The 22,505-nt window shown below is 33.0% G+C and overlaps 2 protein-coding genes across 2 annotated transcripts; both read right to left on the reverse strand.

Moving 5' to 3' along the window:
• Positions 1–651: 651 nt before the first annotated feature.
• LOC139430990 (uncharacterized) lies at positions 652–1,460 on the reverse strand. Its single transcript, XM_071198538.1, has 2 exons — positions 1,363–1,460; positions 652–1,303 (listed from the first exon to the last, which is right to left on the reverse strand). Exon 2 carries the CDS (start codon positions 1,120–1,122, stop codon positions 697–699), a length of 426 nt encoding a protein of 141 aa, XP_071054639.1. The 5' UTR covers positions 1,123–1,303; positions 1,363–1,460; the 3' UTR covers positions 652–696.
• A 16,073-nt stretch (positions 1,461–17,533) lies between these two features.
• Positions 17,534–22,066, reverse strand: LOC139431293 (piggyBac transposable element-derived protein 4-like). Its single transcript, XM_071198939.1, has 5 exons — positions 20,554–22,066; positions 20,143–20,157; positions 18,268–18,432; positions 17,844–17,945; positions 17,534–17,745 (listed from the first exon to the last, which is right to left on the reverse strand). Exons 1-5 carry the CDS (start codon positions 22,064–22,066, stop codon positions 17,534–17,536), a joined length of 2,007 nt encoding a protein of 668 aa, XP_071055040.1.
• Between the last annotated feature and the right edge of the window lie 439 nt (positions 22,067–22,505).

Genomic DNA, 22,505 nt, shown 5'->3' on the forward strand with positions numbered 1-22,505 from the left:
TTGATGGTATTTATTCTTTTAAGTTTCGTTTGGACATCACTTTGCTTTTGGCGATCGTGAGCGGTTGTTGATAGTGTTTTGCTATTTTTTGCTGAGCGTTTTCTTCTTTATATTTGATTTTGATAGTCTTAAGGTGGAATTTCGTTGCGACGTCCAGCGTTCGCGGCCCGCCGCGACGTCCAGCAGTAACGGCCAGCCGTTACGTTCGCGTGAATTTCGTTGGAACGTCTGAGTCTGTGCTTCGGCAGCATTTATGTTCATGCTTCTGTAGTGAAAGGTGCTTTTTAAAAATGGATAGGAAGACGTTAGCGGCATTGATTTTGCTAGAAGAAGAAGAAGATGATGATATTAGGCTTTTGCTATCCATTCGTGAGGACACTAGCGAGTTATATAAATCTCGAAACCAAGAAGGGTATTTTGAAATACTTATAAGAAATCATCTCAATGCCGATGATGAAAAGTTTCGCAGTTTCTTCAGGCTAAATAAAGAGCAATTTAATTTTGTGTTGAATCTCGTTCATGCAGATTTGAAGAAACAATCCACAAATTGTGTGAAAAACCCAATTTCTCCTGAGGAAAAGTTAGCGTTGACCTTAAGGTAAGGATGTTTTCTTTGTAAAAAAATACAGATGTTTAAAAAAAAACCAACAATTTTATCAAAAATGCACGTTTAATTAACAAAAGCAATATATAAGTTTATTTCATGTTGTAATAGTCGTTTGAATAGGGTGTCATAAACGTAGTGGGCGTATGATCGTCAGGTGTACTTGTATTATGGGAAGTATTGAGGGAAAATGTTGGAGTTGGTGCCTGTGGTTGGTGGGGTTGTGTCTGTGTATGTGGAATATTTATTATTGGGGAAGATGCTTGTAAATTAGTCACTAGTGTTAGGATTTGTAACTTTGCTTGCGATATTAAATTGGGAGGTAGCTTTTTTACCATTAGAGCGATGCTTCTCATGAATAAATCCACTTCATCTTCTTCCTTTTGGTGCGTTAATTGTGATAGAACGTGAAGACGATGTTTAGACCGTTCTTCCAATTCGTGTAATAATTTCGCTTTTGCGTTGCTAGGTGTTGAACTGCTGCAAGTTGGCGTGTTTGAACGGCTTCTATCGTCCATGTTTGTTCTTTTTAGTATTTTCGGATTTGGCTGATTTAAATGTATGGAATCTGGTGATCCTACGTCGTCTTTAATTATTCTTGATTGCGATTCCGAATCAGTTTGAACATCTTCATCGCCGCTATCCTGAGTATTCTGAGATGATTCGGTGTTTTGCTGTACATTACAATTTTGAATGCGGCTACAATAATAAATAAATAAGAAAACTTAAAAAAACATAACTCAAAAGAGATAGTATACCTTCGTTCAGATTTGAGAAGTTCCAAAAATGTTAGCTGTTCGTATAAATGCCATTTTGATGGTCTTGTTGATGCTGCCGAACCAGTTCCTTGCTTTTGTTATCTTTTTTGTTTTAAGTAGTTATCGCGAATATTTTTCCATCGCAATTTACAATCCTCGGCTGGAAAAATAAAATAAGAATAGGTACATAATATAAAAACATGAAATTGTATCGTATCGTATCGAATGATGTTTTGATGTTCTTTTTTTTAGGTTTTTAGCTACAGGTGAAACATTTAAATCCCTTTCATTTGCCTTTCGTATCTCATCCAGCTACATTTCAATTGTTGTCCGAGAAACATTAGAAGTGCTATGTCTGCGTTTAGTTCCTATATTTCTACCACCACAAAATGAAATAGATATGAAGGAAAAAGCACAGGAATTTTGGAATAAGTGGAATTTTCCTAACTGCGTCGCAGGAGTTGATGGCAAACATATTCGAGTTTTTTGTCCCAGAAAAAGCGGATCGCTATTCTTCAATTACAAGGATTATTTCTCAATATTATTGCTTGCTATGGTAGATGCAAATTGCAAATTTTTATTTGTGGATGTTGGTGCCTATGGAAAAGAAGGAGATAGTACCATTTTTTCAACTTCTGAAATGGGCAAACAAGTGTACTCTGGAAAATTATTTCCAAAAGACGAAATGTTGTAGTTGGCGATGAAGCGTTTAGATTACACAGACATTTAATGAAACCATACAGCAAATTATCTGCTAAATCGGATAGGAGGAAAACTATTTACAACTATCGATTATGCAGAGCTCGACGAGTCACTGAAAACGCATTTGGTCTTTTAAGCCAAATTTTTCGCATTTACTACACACCAATAGCTATAAATCCAGAATCGTGTGATAAGTTGATCATGGTAACTTGTTGTTTGCACAATCTGTTAAGAGATGCATTTTTGGAGAAAGGCAATCGACCCTTTTACGAATATGATCCAAATGTACAGATCCCGAACAATGTGACTCCATTAGCAGGAGCAGGTGGCTTTGCAAGTGCAAATGGTTTGGAAGTAAGGGAAATGTTCACCCAGTTTTTTAATGAGGATGGGGCACTCCATTGGCAGAATGATCGTGTTTTTAGAGTGTCCAGTTAATTTCTGTATGCTATTATACAGTGAGCGCAAAACTATTGGAATAAATTCACTTAAAATTCTTTTGTTTTTGAAAACATATTCGGACCCGCTAATTTTTATTTTTAGTTGCGCATTTTCAAAACTAATTTTTATTTATACAGGGTGCCCCAGAAATATAAATAGTTTAATATAAATAATTTAATATAATGTACTTAGCTAGCACAAATATATACATGCATACTTACATTTCTTCAATAACACTACACCAATCTTATTCCACGCATTTTCCCGAATCTGGTGATCCTTAAAGTCCTTATTTGCATGGTCGTAAATGCAAGGATATTCACGTACTTGTTCAATTAATAATTCGTCATCATCATGAGAAAATTTTTGCGACATTTTTAATCTAAATACGAACTCTGCATGCAAATATAACCTCTCAAATATAAAGTCACGGTTGGCGTTCGCGTCTCGACATGTTTTTGAGCAGTCGGGACGCAGCCGTCGACGGCTGGCCGCTGAGCCGTCGGGACGCGCCGCGTCAACGAAATCAATTCCATTGTATGCATTGTATTAGTGCTTGACTGCCGGACGTCGCGGCGGGCCGCGAACGCTGGACGTCGCAACGAAATTCCACCTTTACGACCGCGTTATTTTTATATTAAGATAGTATTAATTTATTGTTATTTTTCGTAGCGGTTTCTTGTTTTTTTTTTGCTTTTGATAGTGTTAAATTAGAGTATTAAGGTAGTGATAATTTAGTGTTAAGTATTCACGATGAAGGTGTTAGGTCAACCGGAAAGTAGTTTTGCGCAAAGACTGCGAATATGTGCTCTGGCCGAGGCCGGAATACCCATTCATCAAATTTGCAACCAAGTGAATTTGTCGGTAAGATTGAATAATTTTGAATATTATGATTATATAGTAAGCTTAATTCCGATTTTATCATCTACCAATTACAATTATTTTGACAATGTAAATACACAATAGTTTAACTTTTAATAAAATAATTTTGTGCTTTTGATCTGCCCATCAATTTTGTTTTTAGAAGGCAATAAAATCTGTGTGAATTTGCAGTAAAATTTGCCCGATTTTAAATGAAACTTGGGTGTATTTTAAGGAGCTCTATAATAATCCTTTTCATTTGCCAAGAATAATGGAATACATTAATCAAAAGGGTTACTTGAATTATTTTTGAAAACATGAAATTCTTTGTGGTTCTATTTTTCGCTTTGTTGGTAGAGATGGACAGTAAACAAATGGATAAGGCGAGGCGCTTTGAATGGCGAGAGGGGTTTAAAGAGCACACGAGTAGTGCCAAGAAAAACAACTGCCGATGAAGATGAGCGAATTGTCAATTATGCTCGTATGCACCCAACTTGCCCATCAAGAGCTATCCGGCAGGAATTAATAGTCGACTGCTCCCTTCAAACCATTCGAAACCGTTTAAACGAGAATGGTATTTTAAAGTAATACATAGAAAAAAGCAGAATGACTAAACAATTTTAATAATTTTATAGGTTTGCGGGCTAGAATACCGGCAGAAAAAATTCAGTTGTCACCCCAGAATGCCCAGCACAGATTGAGATTTGGTGAAGAAAATATAAACCGGGATTGGCGAGGTGTCATATTTTCGGATGAAAAGACGTTTTTGTCATCCCAAAATTCGAAACAGCGAGTTTGGCGTCGTAGTGGGACGAAATATGACGCCGAAAATGTCGTTACGATGGCAACCTGTGGACGAGTCTCACTTGGTAAGCTCTAGAACCTTGTAACTACTCTATGATGATGATATCTGACGAATTACTACAATTACCACAATAACTGTTTATCAGGTGTATGGGGTTGGATGAGCGATGCCGGGCCTGGAGCGTTGGTTAAAGTTTCGCCCCCAACATTTACTGCTCGGCATTATGTTGGGGTTTTGGAAGAGATTTTTATTCCAAGTGTGAGGGCAGTATATCCTGAGGATGAGGTGGAGGTTCTAACATTTGTACAAGACAACAGCCCCATCCATACCGCTCGGTTAGTCGAGGAGTGGTTTCAAGACAGTAATAACTTAGAACGATTAAAATGGCCTCCACGCTTGCCCGATTTAAATCCCATTGAAGAGGTGTGGGGTTATATGGTACGCGGGTGGGAATTTGACGAACGATTTCGGGACCGAGCTATTTTAGAAGAATACGTTATGCGGAAATGGGATAGTCTTCGTGGCGGGGATTTATGTCAGCGATTGGTCGGCTCAATGACATCCCGATTAGAAGAATGTCAAAATAATAACGGGTTATACACCCATTATTAAATTTTGACATAACAAATTTTATTCATTATTAAGTAGGTATAATTTTTATTATTAAAGTGTTCTTAATATTTGATGAAATCTTTTTAATTTTTTCAATGCTGACCGACAAAACCAAGTGAGAAACAATAAGCGCATACCTGGCTGTGGTCCTCAAGACGAAAAAGATAAAACTCTTCATCCCGCGGGATGAAGAGTCCCTTCCAAAGCCGGTAAGTTGAGACAACCTTAATAAAATTAATATTAACCATCAATATTTTTTTTCTTGCAATTGAATCCTGGATATAACGACTTCCGCAGAAATCCGGGTGGTCCGGGAGAAGAAGGGGGGGTTTTTAGTGGGTAGCAGGTGCTAATTAATTGTAGTCCCACACTCCCGGCCGAAATACGATTTTTCCGACCCACGAACTATAGGCGCCATCAGTAGGCCGGGGTGCGTAAGGCATTTTCCCCTCCTCTGCGCAAAAAAAAAAAAATATATATATAATAAAATGTTTTATTATTAATAAAATTTTCTTTGTAAATAAATGAATTATATACTCAAAATCAAATGGTTTTTCATTATAATATGGAATATTATCATGCTCATAAATAACAATCTATAAAATTCAGTTTACAGGTAGTTTCAACAGAAATTTTATATTACCTTATGTGAATAAGGTAATAAATTTTTTAACATTACTAAAGTGTACAAAAAATAAAAAGTTTATTGTTTACCCATTTACGATGAAGGTGAGAAATTATTGTAAAATTTTAGGACTTATTACAAAAAAAATATATGAACTCAAGAAATATAAATTCGCAAAAGCCTTATGTCAAAAATACGCAAAAAAATGTGAAGAAACGGTGCGTAAACGCATTAATGGTCGTAAATGGCTTGAAATTATTGAGACTTTCTATAATATTAAACGGTTAAAATGCCATTTTAAATGAGATTAGAAAAAAAATATTACTAATGGAAATTAAGAGACGATTTTTACATCGAATTTTAACTAAACTCTTTAACTTTACGAAGATATACAGTACAGAAACGTATTTAAAATTAAGAAACAATTTTTTTCACTTATTAAAGTTCAATTATTTTACTTTAATGAATATATTTGACTATTTTATGAATTTTTAAAATCGACTACGTCATAACATTGGTACAGTTATTTGAATTGTAAAAACGAAATTGTGTATTTTTGTTCGAATCCAAGGCACGCTCGACTTTAAGCTGGCATCGGGCGCCCGGCATTTCAGGGTTGAAGAGACGACAAGGCTAGAGCAAAGGTTCGAGAGAAAATGAGTATGCCCCTCCAGTCTTCGATTCTTCGGCCGTACTCGGCAAAGCGACCGTGCGGGGGATTTGTTTTCTGTCCCTTACGCCATGTAGTAAATAAGGTTTGGCCGATAGTACGTATAAGTATACGTGTGTGTGTATATTCGGTGTCGTTAAGTGGGGGATAAACAAGCGTAGGGGTAATGCACAAATTGAATCGTTCATAGATTGTTGAGAGGCGAAGTTGGGCGCATCGCTTTGCAGTTAACCCTAGCAAAAAAAAACTAAGATGTTGTTTACTGTAGCGGAAAAGGTACAGATTATAAAATGGTTTTATGGTGGCAATTCTGTAGCCCAAATAATTAATTTGTTTCCTGTGGCCTATGAAAACAGATCAATTCCTAGTCGCGGAACAATTTCAAATATTATTAAAAACTTTGAGCGACATGGATGTGTGTCTCCACAGAAACACAAATTACGAAGGGGTAAAAGAGATGAGTTACGTGATACGATGATATGTGCTGATGTTGAACGCAATAAAAATCAGTCAAGCAGACAAGTTGCGGAGACGTTTGCTATCAGCCATGTTGCCGTCCTAAAAACATTAAAGAAACACGGGTACAGGTCGTACAAGGTACAAAAAAGTCAGGAACTCTGCGAGAACGATAATATTACAAAGGCGGAATTTTGCTTTACTATGATGGAAATGGCCAACGGAAATGTAGATTTTATAAAAAACATTCTATTTACCGATGAATCTACATTTCCTTTGCATGGTCGGCATACTCCCAGCGTTGCTCGATATTGGAGTCGTGACAATGAACACAAAGTTTATGCGGCTGGTACACAATATCCCTAAAAATTAAATGTTTGGGCTGGCTTAGTAGGTGACCATATTATCGGTCCTTTTTTCATAGAAGGAAATTTAAATGGTCATAAGTATTTAAACATTTTGCAAAATGACGTAATCCCATCGCTTCAACAATTAGACAATGTTCAATTTGGAAGTATCTGGTTCCAACAAGATGGTTGCCCGCCTCACAACAGCCGGCAAGTTAAAGAGTATCTTAACGCACAATTTCCAAATCGTGTAATATCTATTTGCGGAACGTTAACTTGGCCGCCTAGATCACCAGATTTAGCCCCCAATGATTTTTTCTATGGGGATATTTAAAATCGAAAATTTATGGTTTTGATGAAGAAAGGACAACCAATCTGGATGACTTACAAACAAAAATTCGCAATTGTATACAGGATATTAGTCCCGATATACTAGCGAATGTAAGGCGAACTTTTTACGATAGATTGGGCTATTGTTTAGCACAGAATGCTGGTTTATTTGAACACCTAATATAAAAAATATTTTATTTTTATAGTTTTTTGTTTTATTTGTTGTTTTACAAAGTTTATTTCAGTTACTTACGAATTGTTTTTATTTTTAGAATTAAGAATTTGCTTGCGCAAAATATCATATATCTAAGTATGTTTCCATCTGTTTCTTGATATACGCAGAGACAAGGAGAATTAGGGGTTGTTCCCATCTGGTTGCGTCCCCTGATATATTTATTATTCACACATGTCTCTGGTGGTTGTTTGGTTTTTAGTTACAGAATCATTACTTTTGATACCTACATTATTATATTGTAAACTTATTATATTCCTATTATTATAAAGATAAATACTACGTGAGCAGCACTACGTAAACGGGTGGTACCACAACACCTCCCCCCTTAATGAGAGCTTTCATGGAGTTTTAGCGACAATGAAAGTTCGATCGGACATAAAACGGAACGACTTATACCTACTTATTACATAATATGCGACATTAATTATAACATTTTTCTATTGCTTAATATTTAATTTTGTTTAGCTGGTCGTCTTGCAGGCACGTAACCGATAGATCTGCGCTGCGGGTATTCGATTGTTACTCTTTCTTCCTCAGAGTCATTGTTAGCGGAGTCTGCGTGACTAGTTACACTACTTCGTCTAACATATCGCGAAACAACTCTGTTGCTGGGAGTAGAGGATGGTTCGACGGTTTGGTTGACTCTAACGCACACGTTCGGTATCATGCCGCAACAATGCTTTTTATTTTTATTACAAAAACATTTTTGATATAGCTTATACCCTACGTAAAACACCAAAACGGCGGCCAATAAGTATGCTACTAATGATGTTGGGGTGACATAATACGAAATAGAATTTTTTTTATGAATATCTGTAGCTAACTTTTCTATGTCGTCCAGTTTGTGACTGGCGATATTCAATTCGGGAATGTGCTTTCCTACTTTTCTATAGTTTTCGTTTATTAGTACTGTCGATACATTTATTTCGTGTGTTCTTATTTTTTCGCAACAGTCATCACTTATGTTAAAGGGTGGAATAAAATCGCTGTACATTTCAAATTCCAGGACATTGCCGTGTGGTAATAACATAATTGATGACCCGTAAGCTTTGCACTGTCTTGCAAGCGTGACACTACCGCAATCCCTTAATGTTACATCTACTGGTTTTTTATTGTTTGTGCCTGAAATCGTTAAAGTTTCTGTACGGGGAACTGCAAATAACCAAGTATTGCTGGTTGTTAGTTGTATAAATCTTAAAACAAGAGGTGTATTCACTGTCAGATAACCGTATGAAATGTTGTTTACTTTCATCAATGGGTATAAATTTTGATGAATGGTTAATTAGAATGAATCCATTTATAGAAACTTGTTTCGGAAATGGTGATATTTTATATACGTAAAATAGTTGTGTTTCTGCTAAAGGTGTATTTATTATGTATATCAAACGTTTATTTTCAAAGAAAACTTGCAATAATGTGCAGAAAAAGGTTTGCATTTGAAATATCTAGAGGTATGGGAATTTTCAATCCATGAGGAAAAGGTTCAGCAATTTGTTATAATGAAAAGATTCGCGAGTAGTAAGTAATAACCTGAAAAATATACGTGTAAGCAAATTCGTATTTTATTATAAAAAATTGTTTTTAATCATAAAAGTGTTTTAATCTATTAGCGTGTATGGTTTGTGAATGCCTACCCTTTTGGATAATATAGTTAACGTCAGATAATTTTTCGGTTATTGTATATGGGCCTATCCATAAAGAGGTTAGTTTTTTGTTTCGACCTCTACGAACTGATTCGTCGTAAAGAAGTACATTGTCGCCTACCGTAAATTCTCTTGAAAATGTATTTTTATCATAACTAGTTTTTGAAACATGTTTACTTCGTAAAAGATTTTCTTTTGCTATCTGTCTAGAATATTGCATTTTTTGTTTAAGGTTCGCAACAAAATCATCGTAAGTATATTTAGTTTTTGGTGGTTGGGTTATTGAAGTTGGCAAGGTCGGTGTATAACCAAACAAAAGTTCGAAAGGAGAAAATTGTGTAGCTGTATGAATACTGGTATTATAAGTGAATGTTGCGAATGGAATCCAAGCATTCCAATCTTCCTGCGTGTCTGAAATAAAATGTCTTAAATATTCTTCTAATACTCTATGGGATCTTTCTAATGCTCCGTTTGATTCTGGATGGTAACTAGTTGTTTGAATTTTTTTTATTTTTAGAATTTTACAGACATTTCTGAAAAGCGTGCTTAAAAAATTTGTTCCTCGATCAGTGACTAAAACTTCAGGTATACCATAGAAACAAATAACATTTTTAACGAAGTGGTCAGCCACAGTTGATGCTTCTTGATTTTTCATTGGAACGTTTATGTTGTATTTCGTTAAATCATCCTGAAAAGTTAGTATGTATTTATGTCCTTCTTCGGTTTCGGGTAAGGGACCAACTATATCCATAAAACATCTTTCAAAAGGTTTACTTGCGGTTGTTGTGATAATCATTGGCATTTTGGTTTTTCGGGACATTTTATTTTTTTGACAAAGTTCACACTTTCGTATAAATTGTTTAACGTCTTTTCTCATTCCCTTCCAATTATATAATTGTGCGAGTTTTTTGTATGTGCGTGATACGCCTTGATGACCTGCTAGTGGAGAATTATGAAATTCTTGCAATATACTATTTTTATTTGATTCTGTTGGAGTTATTAGATCGTTATTGTAAATTGTTATTTCTACATTTGTGTTTCGAAAAATATACCTGATCATTGGATAAATTATTTCCCATTTAATTGGATGATGATAATGATATTTAATAAATGACAGTTTAATTTTTGTATTATTTATAAGATTCCTTAAATTTAGCAAACATGACCAAATGTTTTCATATGAAACATCACTAAATGAGTTTTCGTTATCTATTAATAAAAATATATTAGGGTTTTGATGATGGTAAACAGAAGTAACATTTAACTGAATGTCATTTTTAAAACTTTCTAAGAATTGATTTATGGTTTTGTTAGATTCCAAAGATCTAAATTTTCTTTTATTAAAGTTTTTTGGAATAAACATTACTAACGGATCTGTATCATTAGTTTGAAATAGGGTGGTATTTGTCTCTTTTATTTTAGAATTTAAAACTACATTTGTCTTCATATAATCCTGAAATTCTTCATAATCGGTGATTAAATTTGCGTCTACGGTGTTAATTCTACTCAGAGCATCGGCATTGGTATTTTTCTTACCGGCTTTATATAGGACTGTATAGTTATATTCTTCTAATTTCAACCTAAATCGTGTAAGTCGAGATCCGGGGTCTTTAATATTAAAAACGTAAAGTAATGGCTTATGATCGGTAACTACTTTAAATTTCGTGCCGAATACGTATGGTCGAAAATGTTTTACGACCCAAACTATTGCTGTTAATTCTTTTTCTGTGGTAGAGTAATTTTATTCGGCTTTATTCAACGTTCTACTTGCAAATGCGATAGGTTGATCACTATTAACTTCTCCTTGTGATAAAATTGCGCCGATAGCATAATTGCTGGCGTCTGTGGTGATAATGAATTCTCTTGAAAAATCTGGATATTGGAGAACCGGTGGGGAATTTATACTTTTCTTGAGTGTTTCAAAAGAAATATTACACTCGTTACTCCAATTAAATTTTTGGTCTTTTTTTAATAGTTTTGTTAGTGGTTTGGATATCTTTGCAAAGTCTTTAATAAATTTCCTGTAATAGCCGACTAAACCCAAGAATGATTTTACATCTTTTGGACTTTTTGGCTGCGGAAAATTTTCTACGCAATCTACCTTCGCGGGGTCTGGCTTAATACCATTTTCTGTAATGATGTGGCCTAAATATAAACATTCTTTACGTAAAAACGAACATTTCCCGGGTTGAATCTTTAAATTATGCAGTCTTAATCTTTCAAAAATCTCAATTAGTCTGTCGTTATGGTCCCTTAAATTATTTGCATAAACAACCACATCGTCCAAATAAATGAAACACTTAATTCCGTGTAAACCGCTTAATACAGTGTTCATAAGACGTTGGAATGTCGCAGGAGCGCCTTTTAATCCGAATGGCATACGATTATAGACAAAATGTCCGTTTGTCGTACTAAACGCGGTTTTTATTTTGTCTTTCTCGTCCATTGGGACTTGGTGAAAACCGTTAGCTAAATCTAATGTTGTGAAATAATGAGCATTTCCTAATTGGTCTAAAATATCAGTTATATTGGGTAATGGGAATGCGTCTGCTCCTATAGTAATTTCATTAATTTTTCTAAAATCTACGCATATACGAAATTTAGATTCGTTTGAATCAGATTTCTTCTGAACTACTAGCAATGGACTATTCCACGGACTACATGAAGGTGAGATAATACCGTCTTGTAACATTTGATTAGTTTGTTCCTTTATTTCTTCTCGATGTTTAAATGGTAATCTATAAGGTTTAATATTAATGGGTCCCTTAGAAGGATCAGTTGGTATCCTATGTGTAACTGTTTTAGTGCAGGACAGTTTATCGCCCTCTACATAAAATATGTCACTAAAATTATCGCAAATCTCCAACAAAGTATCCGATTCTTCTGAATTCAAATGATCTATTTTCAGAGCAGTTCTTAATTTATTTAAACGCTCAAGATGATTAATATTAGTTGTTTCTATAAAATTGAAATCATTAGTACTAACGGGTTTGACGTTAACCCTCGGCGTAGGAATTGTTATGGGTTTATTTGAGATGTTCAGAATACTAACAAAACACCTTCTGTTTTCTACTTTAGTTAAAGTTGATCCTATGTAAAGTTCTTCAGAAATTTGCTTTGCCTTTACTATTCCTTCGATATCAGAAGTGTTTGTTAACGCGGAAATTATTTTTTCACATCTTGCCGGAATAATCGTAATTATTTTGGAGGGTAAAATTGGTAAATAGTTGTTGTCAAAATATACAATTTCTTTTTCGTAATCTATCTTGGCTTTATGTTTCTGAAGGAAATCACGACCTAAAAGTCCATCGTTTTTTATTGGAATGTTATCAGGGATAATGTGGAATTCATGATTTAAAATGTTATTTTTTAACTTAATTGAGATAGTAGAAATTCCCAAGGTATAAATTGGTTGTTCACTAATGCCTTTTAATTGTAAAACTGAGTCTTTATTTATTTTAAAATCATATGCTAACTTACTTATTTTTAAAAGAGAGACATCAGCTCCGGTATCAAGTAAAAGTTGAACACAAGAACTTTGAAAATTCGGGGATTCTATCTTGATTATATCTAATTGTGTTTGGTCGTTTGAAAGTGAAACTGACTTGGACGAACTTGGGGTGATTTTATTTATGGTTTTCAGTATATCTGGAGAATGCAAAAATGGATTATTCTTATTTGTTGAACAGCTATTGTTAACTACCATACTCGGCTGTTCGCGATTATGGGTTAATGCTCGTTTCCCGAAACATTTTCTTGGGAGGGTAACGGTATGGAACGACTTGTAGGAGACAACGTAGGCGGATTTTGCCGTTGAACTGTTTGAATTTGACCACTAAAAGGATTATTAAAATTTTGGTTTGCTTGGGGTTGACTGAAATGATTATTTTCTCTACTAAACTTATTCGGTTGCCCTTGGTTATAATGATATCCAGAATAATTTTGTTGATTATAATTATTATGCTTTGTATTTGAATCATTTGGGTTGTTGGAAAAAAATTGCTGTCTTGAATTATTCTGATTATTGTATCGAAAAGAATAATTTCGTTGGTCTGGATAGCTCTGATTGGGATAATTTTGTTGTGAATGTCTAGGGTTATTTGAAAATTGATAGTTTGTGGAACCATTTGACGAATGGAACCTATTATTGCCTCGGTTGTGTTGAAATCTAAAATTATAACTTTTTTGTTGAGGGGAAAAATGAAATGAATTTGAGTGACTATTTTGTACTTGGCCTTGTTCATAATTTTGAAGTTGTCTGCACTGTGATGTTAAGTGATTGTTTGTTCTGTGACAAAACATACATGATATTTGGTTTTGACTCAATTGATTTTGAAAATTACTTTTTTGAATGAAACTAATATTTCGTGAATTTTGATTAAATTTGTAATTTTCGTTTTGCTTAAGCCCCATTTCTATTGCTATCGAAATTGCCCTATCTAAATCTTTTGTATTTTCCGCTATTATTCGTAATTGGACCTTTTCGTCGTGCAACCCTTTTCTAAAATTTGTTACTAATATGCTGTTAACATTGTCGATTAGTACTTTTGCTTCACCGGATCCATAATTTGACATGCAAGTTTCTTTATATTTGTTAAATAAATTCTGAATGCGCTTTCCGTAATCTTTAATGTTTTCTTTGTAATTTTGTTTGATATTCATTAATAAGTTTAAAAAATGTGTAGGGGGTCGCTTATCAGTAAATTGTTCTAACAAAAAATCTTTTATGTCGTCCCAATTCAAAAATTCTTGAGACTGGGTCACTTCTTGTGCTTTCCCTTTTAATTTTGTTGCAAAAATTAGTTCTGCTAAATTATCTTTTTCTGTTTCTTTTACTACGTTCATCATAGCATCACAACTTTTTAAGAAAAAATTCAATGAATTTGTGTCACCATATCCATCGAATACTTCGATTTGGTTTAAAACATCTATAGCATCTTTACGATTATCTGGTTGTTGAGCCATATTTATTAAAATATAATTATATTAAATAATTTGAAAAAAAAAAAATTTTTATTCTACTTATTTATTTGCAGTTTCCCTTGAATTTAATTATTATTATTATTTTTTATTTTTTATATTTCCTTCTCTTTTTTTTTTTTTAAATCTAATACCTAATAAACCTAACCCTTAAAGGACTTGCAAGGAAAAGTAGTGTCACACAAGAAACAATGCAAGTGACTTACATATACATGATCAATTCTGCACCACGTCTAGGCCTTGGTCCACCTGGATGCGTGTATCTGCAGATCCTTGAATAACGTCTGTCCACTTCTGATGAAACGTCTGCTGCGTACTGGCGCTCCTTCAGTCCGATATCAGGTGTTTTCCGTGCTGATTTCTCCAGAAGGTCTTGATGCGTCTGAGAATTAGTGGTTGTTCCCATCTGGTTCCGTCCCCTGATATATTTATTATTCACACATGTCTCTGGTGGTTGTTTGGTTTTTAGTTACAGAATCATTACTTTTGATACCTACATTATTATATTGTAAACTTATTATATTCCTATTATTATAAAGATAAATACTACGTGAGCAGCACTACGTAAACGGGTGGTACCACAACACATTGTTAATTCAATATTCATTAAGGTAACTTCATAAGGGTCTTTTGGTATACGCGATTACGAAACAAATAAATAAGTTATTTGTTAAAAATACAACCTCCCGGCTGTAACCCATAACTTATATTACTCTTAATTTACGCTTTTTTTTCTTTCTACGTCACACCAATTGTAACAGTGTGGATCCTGTTGCAGTTGGATTTGTTAAGGGATATTTGCAGATCCACTGGCGCTCTATTCTGTTATTAAATCCACCCCCTTCTCCTTTAAGATTGGCCGGCACCTTATCATATCGTGGCGTTTTGTCGAATCGTTATATATTTTTTTTGTTGATTGAACATTTAAGACTTCGTCGTTTGTAATGATTTAGAAATAAATAGTTAAAGGAGGGAATTTGTGTAAGTAATTCAAAATAAGACTTTGAATTATAAACAATTCCTAATCGCAATGGTAGAATACCGGATGAGTTTTCTATCTCTTTTAATTCTGCGTCGCATCCTGTGATGAGGAGCCACCTGCAATATTTCTTATCTTTAATTCGTTCATATGTGCAATTTTTATTTTTAATTTTGTACCGGGACATAGTTTTAATTGAACTTTATTATTTCCTAATATTTTGTCAATTATGTAAGGACCTTGATGTAACGAATCTGACTTTTTACCTTTTTGTTGTCTTTTCCAATATACCTCAGTTCCTTCAGTAATGTCATAATTCTTTTTATTTTCATTTTATAAGTACGAAGGCTTTCATGGCCGGAGTTAATTGAACTAAAATTAGAACTAAAACTAGAACTAACACTACAAACTTTCGGGTTTTGCCGTGCGTCTTTTAAGAAAAGGTTTGACGTTTCGGATGCCATGTTGCAACCTTCTTCAGAAACTGGTTCGAAGTGATATTTTCATTTTGTTTAATAATTACCTTTTCTTTATGCTTTATCATTGCATTATCTATTTTTGTATCTTTATCTTGTAATTTAATTATTCTAATATGTTCAATAAGAGTAGAATGTAACCTTTATGTAACCCTATTGGTGAGTTTGATTCATGATGCCCTGCAGTTGTAAAGTGTACATTAACTTTATATAATTTTAATAACTCTTGTACGATTTTATTTTTAAATTGTAGTCCATTATCACAAATTATTTGTTTAGGAGCATTTACTAAAATGATCTAGCAAACTTTCGGCAATAGTTATCGCGTTTTTATTGTTTACTAAATATGCTTGAGCGAATTTAGAAAATTTATCAATTATCGTTAAGAATGTTAATTTATCAATTCTAAGTAAATCGATATAGTTTCCATATGTTTATTAAGGGTGTTAGTTAATTGTAAATTTGGTGTTAATGGGTGTCGTTCATATTTAGTTTGTTGACATATTTCACAACTTCCTATAAATTTTGCAATCATTTGTTGCATATTTTTCCAAAAGAAATTTCGTTTGATTTCATTTATTGTTTCAATTATGAATATGATTTCTTTCACTTTCATGATAATTTTGAATAATTTCTAATTGTTCGTCTTTATTTCCGATAATTTTTACTCTTTTTAGACATCTAACTAATTTTAATCCTTTTTTAATAAATTTTTCTAAATAAACTTTACAAATTAATTTATAAATTTCGTCATTCCAGTATATATGAAATTCTTTATATCTTTATTAATATGAAAAGTATACATTTTCTTTGATCCTAAACTTATTTCAATTGAAGTAGGAAAATTATGACAATAAAAGAAAAGTTGTCGTGATTTAGTATCAATGGATCAGATCCTCAGATATAGGAATTACTTCGTCATGTTCAGAACCTTGATTACTATTAAGGCTATCATTATCACTATGATGTTCTTTTGGATCAATCTGAACTGCTAAAGAAATATTGTCATCCTCTTTATCAATTGCATTCATTTCAATTCCACTTAAAGCATCTGTATTTGAATTTAATTTTCCTTTTTTATACAAAATTTGATAATCATACTCTTGTAAATAAATTTAGGAGTAGTAACGGTCGTTACTGTTAGGATCTAAAGTAATTTATTGGGATACACGACCAACACGACAAGGCTAGATAATTGAAAAGAGGCTTCCTTTTATCTTTACCGAGCTTTCGGAAATTTTAGCTGCTTGGTGGTTGCTTTTTAGTGCATTTGGTGTTTTGCCGGGACGACAGTTGGTCAGCCTCGTTTCTTTCCAGTTTTTGTGGTATAAAAAACTTACGTGACTTATTGCGTCTTAACTTTTAACGTAGAATTTTAACTTAATTTAATAGTTTCATAATTAACTAAAAATTTAAGTATTAAATTTTAAAAAGTAAAAATTTTTAGTATTATTTGATCTGTAATTCATCACGTTTAGTGAATTATGAGAAGTATAGTTTTAATAAGAGATGTCTAGTGTTCAATTTTTGCGACCTCATGTTTAGCTTTATTTCAGTTCCATGTGCAATCCATTTTTGTAAGTTGTTAAGATACATTTTTGCGAATTATTATAACTTTTGTTGTCTCAATATTGTAGTTACCCTGAAGAAGGAAAAATAAAATTTCCGAAAGCTCGGTAAAGATAAAAGGAAGCCTCTTTTCAATTATCTAGCCTTGTCGTGTTGGTCGTGTATCCCAAAAAATTACTTTAGTTCTTGTAAATAAAGTTTCCATCGTTGAAACTTTAGATTGTTATCTTAAAGTTTAGGAAGCCAAATAAGGGGTTTATGATCTGTAACTATCGTAAATTGTGTCCCATAGACATAGGGTGGAAATTGTTTTAAAGCATAAACTATTCCTAAAAGTTCTTTTTCTATTGTACTGTATTTTAACTCTGTTTTCGATAAAGTTCGTGAACAAAAAGCAACAGGTTGATCATTGCCAATTTTTCCTTGACTTAAAACAGCACCTAACCTACGTTACTTGCATCAGTTGTTATTATAAACGGTTTTGTAAAATCTGGATAAATCAAAATAGGGTCATTACACAATAATTCTTTACACTTCTCAAAACAAGATTTATAAGTTTCATCCATTACAACAGTTGAGTGTTCTTTTGATAAAAATTTAGTGAAGGGTTCAGTAACTTTAGCAAAATCTCTAATAAATTTTCTATAATAACCTAAAAGTCCAAGAAAAGATTTAATTTGTGTTTTAGTACAGGGAATTGGAAACTTTTTGATAGTTACTAATACTTTAACTATTTACAAAGAAAATTACATTTATCAAGAGATATTTTTACACCGTTTTCTATTAAACGTTTAAATACTTCTTCTATCCTATCTTTATGCTCTTGTAGAGATGTTGAAAAAATTATATCATCTAAATAAATGTGAAAAATTTTATCTGTTAAACCTCTTAAGATATGATTCATTGCTCTCCGAAATGTTGATGGAGCATTACATAGACTAAATGGCATACGGTTAAATTCGTACAATCCTTGATCAGTAATAAAAGCGGTTTTATCTTTATCTTTTCTCTTACTTCTATTTGATGATACCCGGAGGCTAAATCAAGGGTTGAAAAATAGTTTGCACGTCCTAACTTATCTAAAATTTCTGAAATATTAGACAACGGGTATTTATCCTTTATCGTTTTTCGTTCAATCTTCTATTATCAATTACTAATCGCCATTTCAATATGCCTGAAGCATCTAACTTTTTGGGAACTAATGATACTGGTGAAGACCATGGGGAACTGCTTTCACGAATTATTCTTTGTTTTAACATTTTGTCAATTTGTTGTTTCATTTCTAGTTTTTGAGTGTAAGGTTTCCTGTATGGTTTTTGATAAATTGGAATATCGTTTTCTAATTTAATATTATGTTTTATATCAGAATGAAAAGTTAAAGGTATTTCATAATTTCATCGTTATGAATTAGTTGGTAATATTTAAAAAGTTAATTTTTTAATCATAGATTTTTGTTCTGAATTTAAATGATCAGTTATAACGCTCAAATATTTCAGTTTGAGAATAGTTAACATTATATTGACAATTATTAATTTCATATTTTTCTTCTACATTTAAGGGATCTAACTAAATTATACAGGGTATTCATTAAAATTTGTGACTTCAACCAAACATTCATGGTTATTTACTTCGATTAATGCATTAAGGATTTCTACTCCTTTTAATAGTTTTGTATGATTTAATATAAATTTTCCAGTTTTTTGCACAATAGGAATTTTCAAAATGTGTCTTTTATTTGTTAAAAACTTCCCGAATCAAGTTCAAATCATGTTTACGATTTATCACCTAAGTTCTGTTAACAAAAAGAGTGAGTTTTCAACTTTAAAAGATTTAAATACTTTCCATTTCTGCATTGTTGTAAATTGCGTTACTTGTTGTTTTTGAGGGGGGGGGGAGTATCTGTGGCGTTGCACATATTCCCTGCCATATTGATTGCAATTGCCCTTTTAAAAAAATCAAGAAATCTTTTATTCTTTTTTATGTAACTATGTAAAAGTTTGTTTATTTAATAATTTTACTTAATCATTAGACTTCAACAGAAACAAGTCAATTTTCCAATACAATATCATTTTTTAAAATACTGACTATTTTTTTAATATGTGAAAATAACCCCACAGTAACATTGGTTTGAATTTTGAAGAATTATTTACATTTAGTTGTGTACTCTGTTTACATAAATATAACCAATTTTGTAGTTCTAAGACAGAAGACACTTTTTCTAAATTTTCAGGATTTTTGGTATAAATATATTCACCATATTCTGAATAAGACATGAGACTTCTTAAGTACGTTTGTACATATCAGTTTTTAAAACTCTAACAGCTGCTTCATTTATTAAATTTACTTTAGTTAAAAGAATATTTAAAGAATCGCGAATTCGATTATCTAAAGAGTATGGATTCTCATTATTTTCAGGAATAATTTGCATTAAATCTGTGAGTAAGCAATCTTCAGATCTTTGGTTCGAATAACTTAACTCTAAGCAAGTTTTAATATCATTCCAACTATCTAAATGTCTGGATGCAATTAAATTGCTCCAGAAACAGGCAAAAATATTTTTTATGACAAGAAAAATGGCAAGTGTTGTACAATTTTGGAAACTTGACTAAACAGGCTATCTTTTAAAATTACTTGCCAAGGGTGTTGTACTACTCCTTTTTTTAGAAATCGTGTGTCAAACTTGATAGACATAAATTTAAAAAAAAAGACAACCTTAACTCAATCAAATTAATATATTTTTTGCAAAACTAACGATTTTTGTTGTTTGATTTGTGACTTCTACAGTAGCATGGTTCACAAGGAATACATGATTAAAAAAATCGCTATTAAATTGCGAACATTTCTGACCGTAGTACCTAAAGATATGATCTACAGGACCGATTTTTAACGTTTTCAAAAATATGTCTATTACCACTTAACTAAGAGACATGGAATTTTTTTCTCATTTTTACCAGAACAGGTATGGGTTGGCCTCTCACCCGGTGCCCGCTTGACGTTGAGTGTCGGGACATCCTGTATATACTTAGGACCGGTTTCGACAAATACTTACCATCATCAGCTAAATCTACAAGCGAAATTATAATTAAAAGTATATAGAATTAAAAAAAACTAGATAAAAAATTAACCACTTCATGCACACATTAATTTGAAATTTTCTGTCAAAAAATTATCCATTTTTTTTCTTTTATAAATTAAAATAAAAAAAAATATTTTCAGTAGTATAACAAGTTTTATTTACAAGATTTACAGGTTTATCTTTTTTGTAGTATATATTACATTTTTTACAATATATTTCAAACAAACGGAGTTGAAATTTAAAAATTCAGTTTTGTATGGTATTCCATGAAACAAGGCACAGCACACAATCCTACATCACAACTTTTGCAATAGTACCTAGTTTCCTTCCTTGGTCTTTTTCCTTCCTTGTTCTTCTTATTGCAACACACAGCGCAGTACCTACATGGAGCAGCTTTTTTTTTCGTTGGTGGTACATATTCGGGAAAATGGCGCTCGGTCAATCGTAAGGGTCCAGGTTGATAGCTAGGTCGACCTTTCCTGGTAGAAGAGGTTGAATGAAAATTCTCTATAAGCTTCTCAATTAGTGCCTGCCGAAACTGTAAATTATTCTTTTGTCCACCGTTTTTATTATATAAGACAAAAGCATTCCATAGCGACATGTCTAATAAGTGGAAAAATATTTTCTTGTAATATTTCTTCCCTCTTTTTCTTGCTATAGGATAATCATGCAAATGTTGATCTAGCCGATCAACGCCCCCCATTGTATTATTATAGTCAATAATAACCTTAGGTTTTTTTATCAGTCCACCGTCTTTGTCCCTCTTTTTTGTAGTTTCCCTTGCGGAATTATGGACAGTAGAAAGCATACAAACGTCTTTTTTATCCCTCCACTTCAAAACCATAACTTTTCCTCTTTGAAATGCGGTAATTTCGCCTTTTTTTAATTTTTTTTCCCGAATTTCTTTGGGTACTTCTTGCCGATTCATTCGCATAGTCCCATATGAATCTGTTTTACGTTGTGCTAAAAAATCTGCTAGCTGAGGGGATGTGTAAAAATTATCTGTCGTTACGCAATATCCCAAATTCAGTAACGGTTCCATCAAAGACAAAACTATTTGGGAAGACATAGGCCAATTTTTATATTTATTGCTAATAAGGGTTCCCTTTCCTGTGTAAATTATACTCGAATGTACATAGCCCGATTTTGATTCGCACAACAGGTATAATTTTATGCCAAATCGAGCCCTTTTCAGTGGAAGATATTGAATCCAGCTAAGACGACCTTTGTACATCATCAAACTTTCATCAATGCTGACGTCCCTCTCAGGAATGTATAGAGAACTAAACTTGCCATTTAGATTCTCATATACAGGCCAAATTTTATTCAATTTGGGGTGTGGGTGTGTAGCACTATTGTAAGTTACATTATCCGCAAAATGTAAATATCTTTGGATTTGATAAAATCGTTGGTATGTGAAAAGTTTAGAAAATATAGGTGTCTGAAACACTTCAGCTGTTGACCAATACATTCTTTCTTGTGGTTTCTTCACAATACCTTGAAGAATTTTTATGGCAAGGAAGATATGCATTTCTGCAACAGTTACAGGTGCCCAAGGTGTCGCTGATGATCCCGGCTGTTGTTGGGCAAATCTGTTCGTTTCGGTCACCAGAAGGTTTATCAAATAGTCATCAACAAATAATTGGTAATATGCCAAAACATCTTGACCATCAGGTATTGGAAAAGTGCAACCTGGGGTTCCCACAAATGAAAATCTAGGTGGTGCAGGGGGTGGCTGATCTGTATCAATGGCACACCAAGTTCTTGATAAATGAAAATGATCTTCATCGGAACAGATTTCATCTGATTCAAGATCACTCTCCTCACTTTCATCAGATCCACTTTCTTCTAAATTGCCGTATTCGACGTCAGTATCATTACTACTACTATCACTCATTTTGATATAGTTTTACTAAAATAAGTAACGCAAAAAAACAAATGTAACAAAATAATATGAAATAGACACATACAATATTTCTTACCAAGTATTTATAATGATGTATTTATAATGATGAATTTATAAAATATAAACCAAAAATAATTTTTACGCTCGTACTGTATAAAGAACTATAACTCACAAACACTGCTCTAAACTGCGCTAAAGGGCCGCTGAGATCGGCTATATAACACGATATTTTTGTAAACATCCTTATTTGTATCTTTGAACAGGCAGGTAGTAAATAAACTTCGAATAGGCGGGAACCACAGCCGGAACTAAATAAATATGAAGACGCGAAAGAAATAAAACAAAACATTTTTTTTGTACACCAAAAATAAATATCTATTTGAAAATATGCGAATTTGGGATCCATTTTCATGTTCCTAAACATTTATAG

This window comes from Onthophagus taurus, chromosome 8 (assembly GCF_036711975.1).
Source record: "Onthophagus taurus isolate NC chromosome 8, IU_Otau_3.0, whole genome shotgun sequence".
NCBI classification, from domain to species: domain Eukaryota; kingdom Metazoa; phylum Arthropoda; class Insecta; order Coleoptera; family Scarabaeidae; genus Onthophagus; species Onthophagus taurus.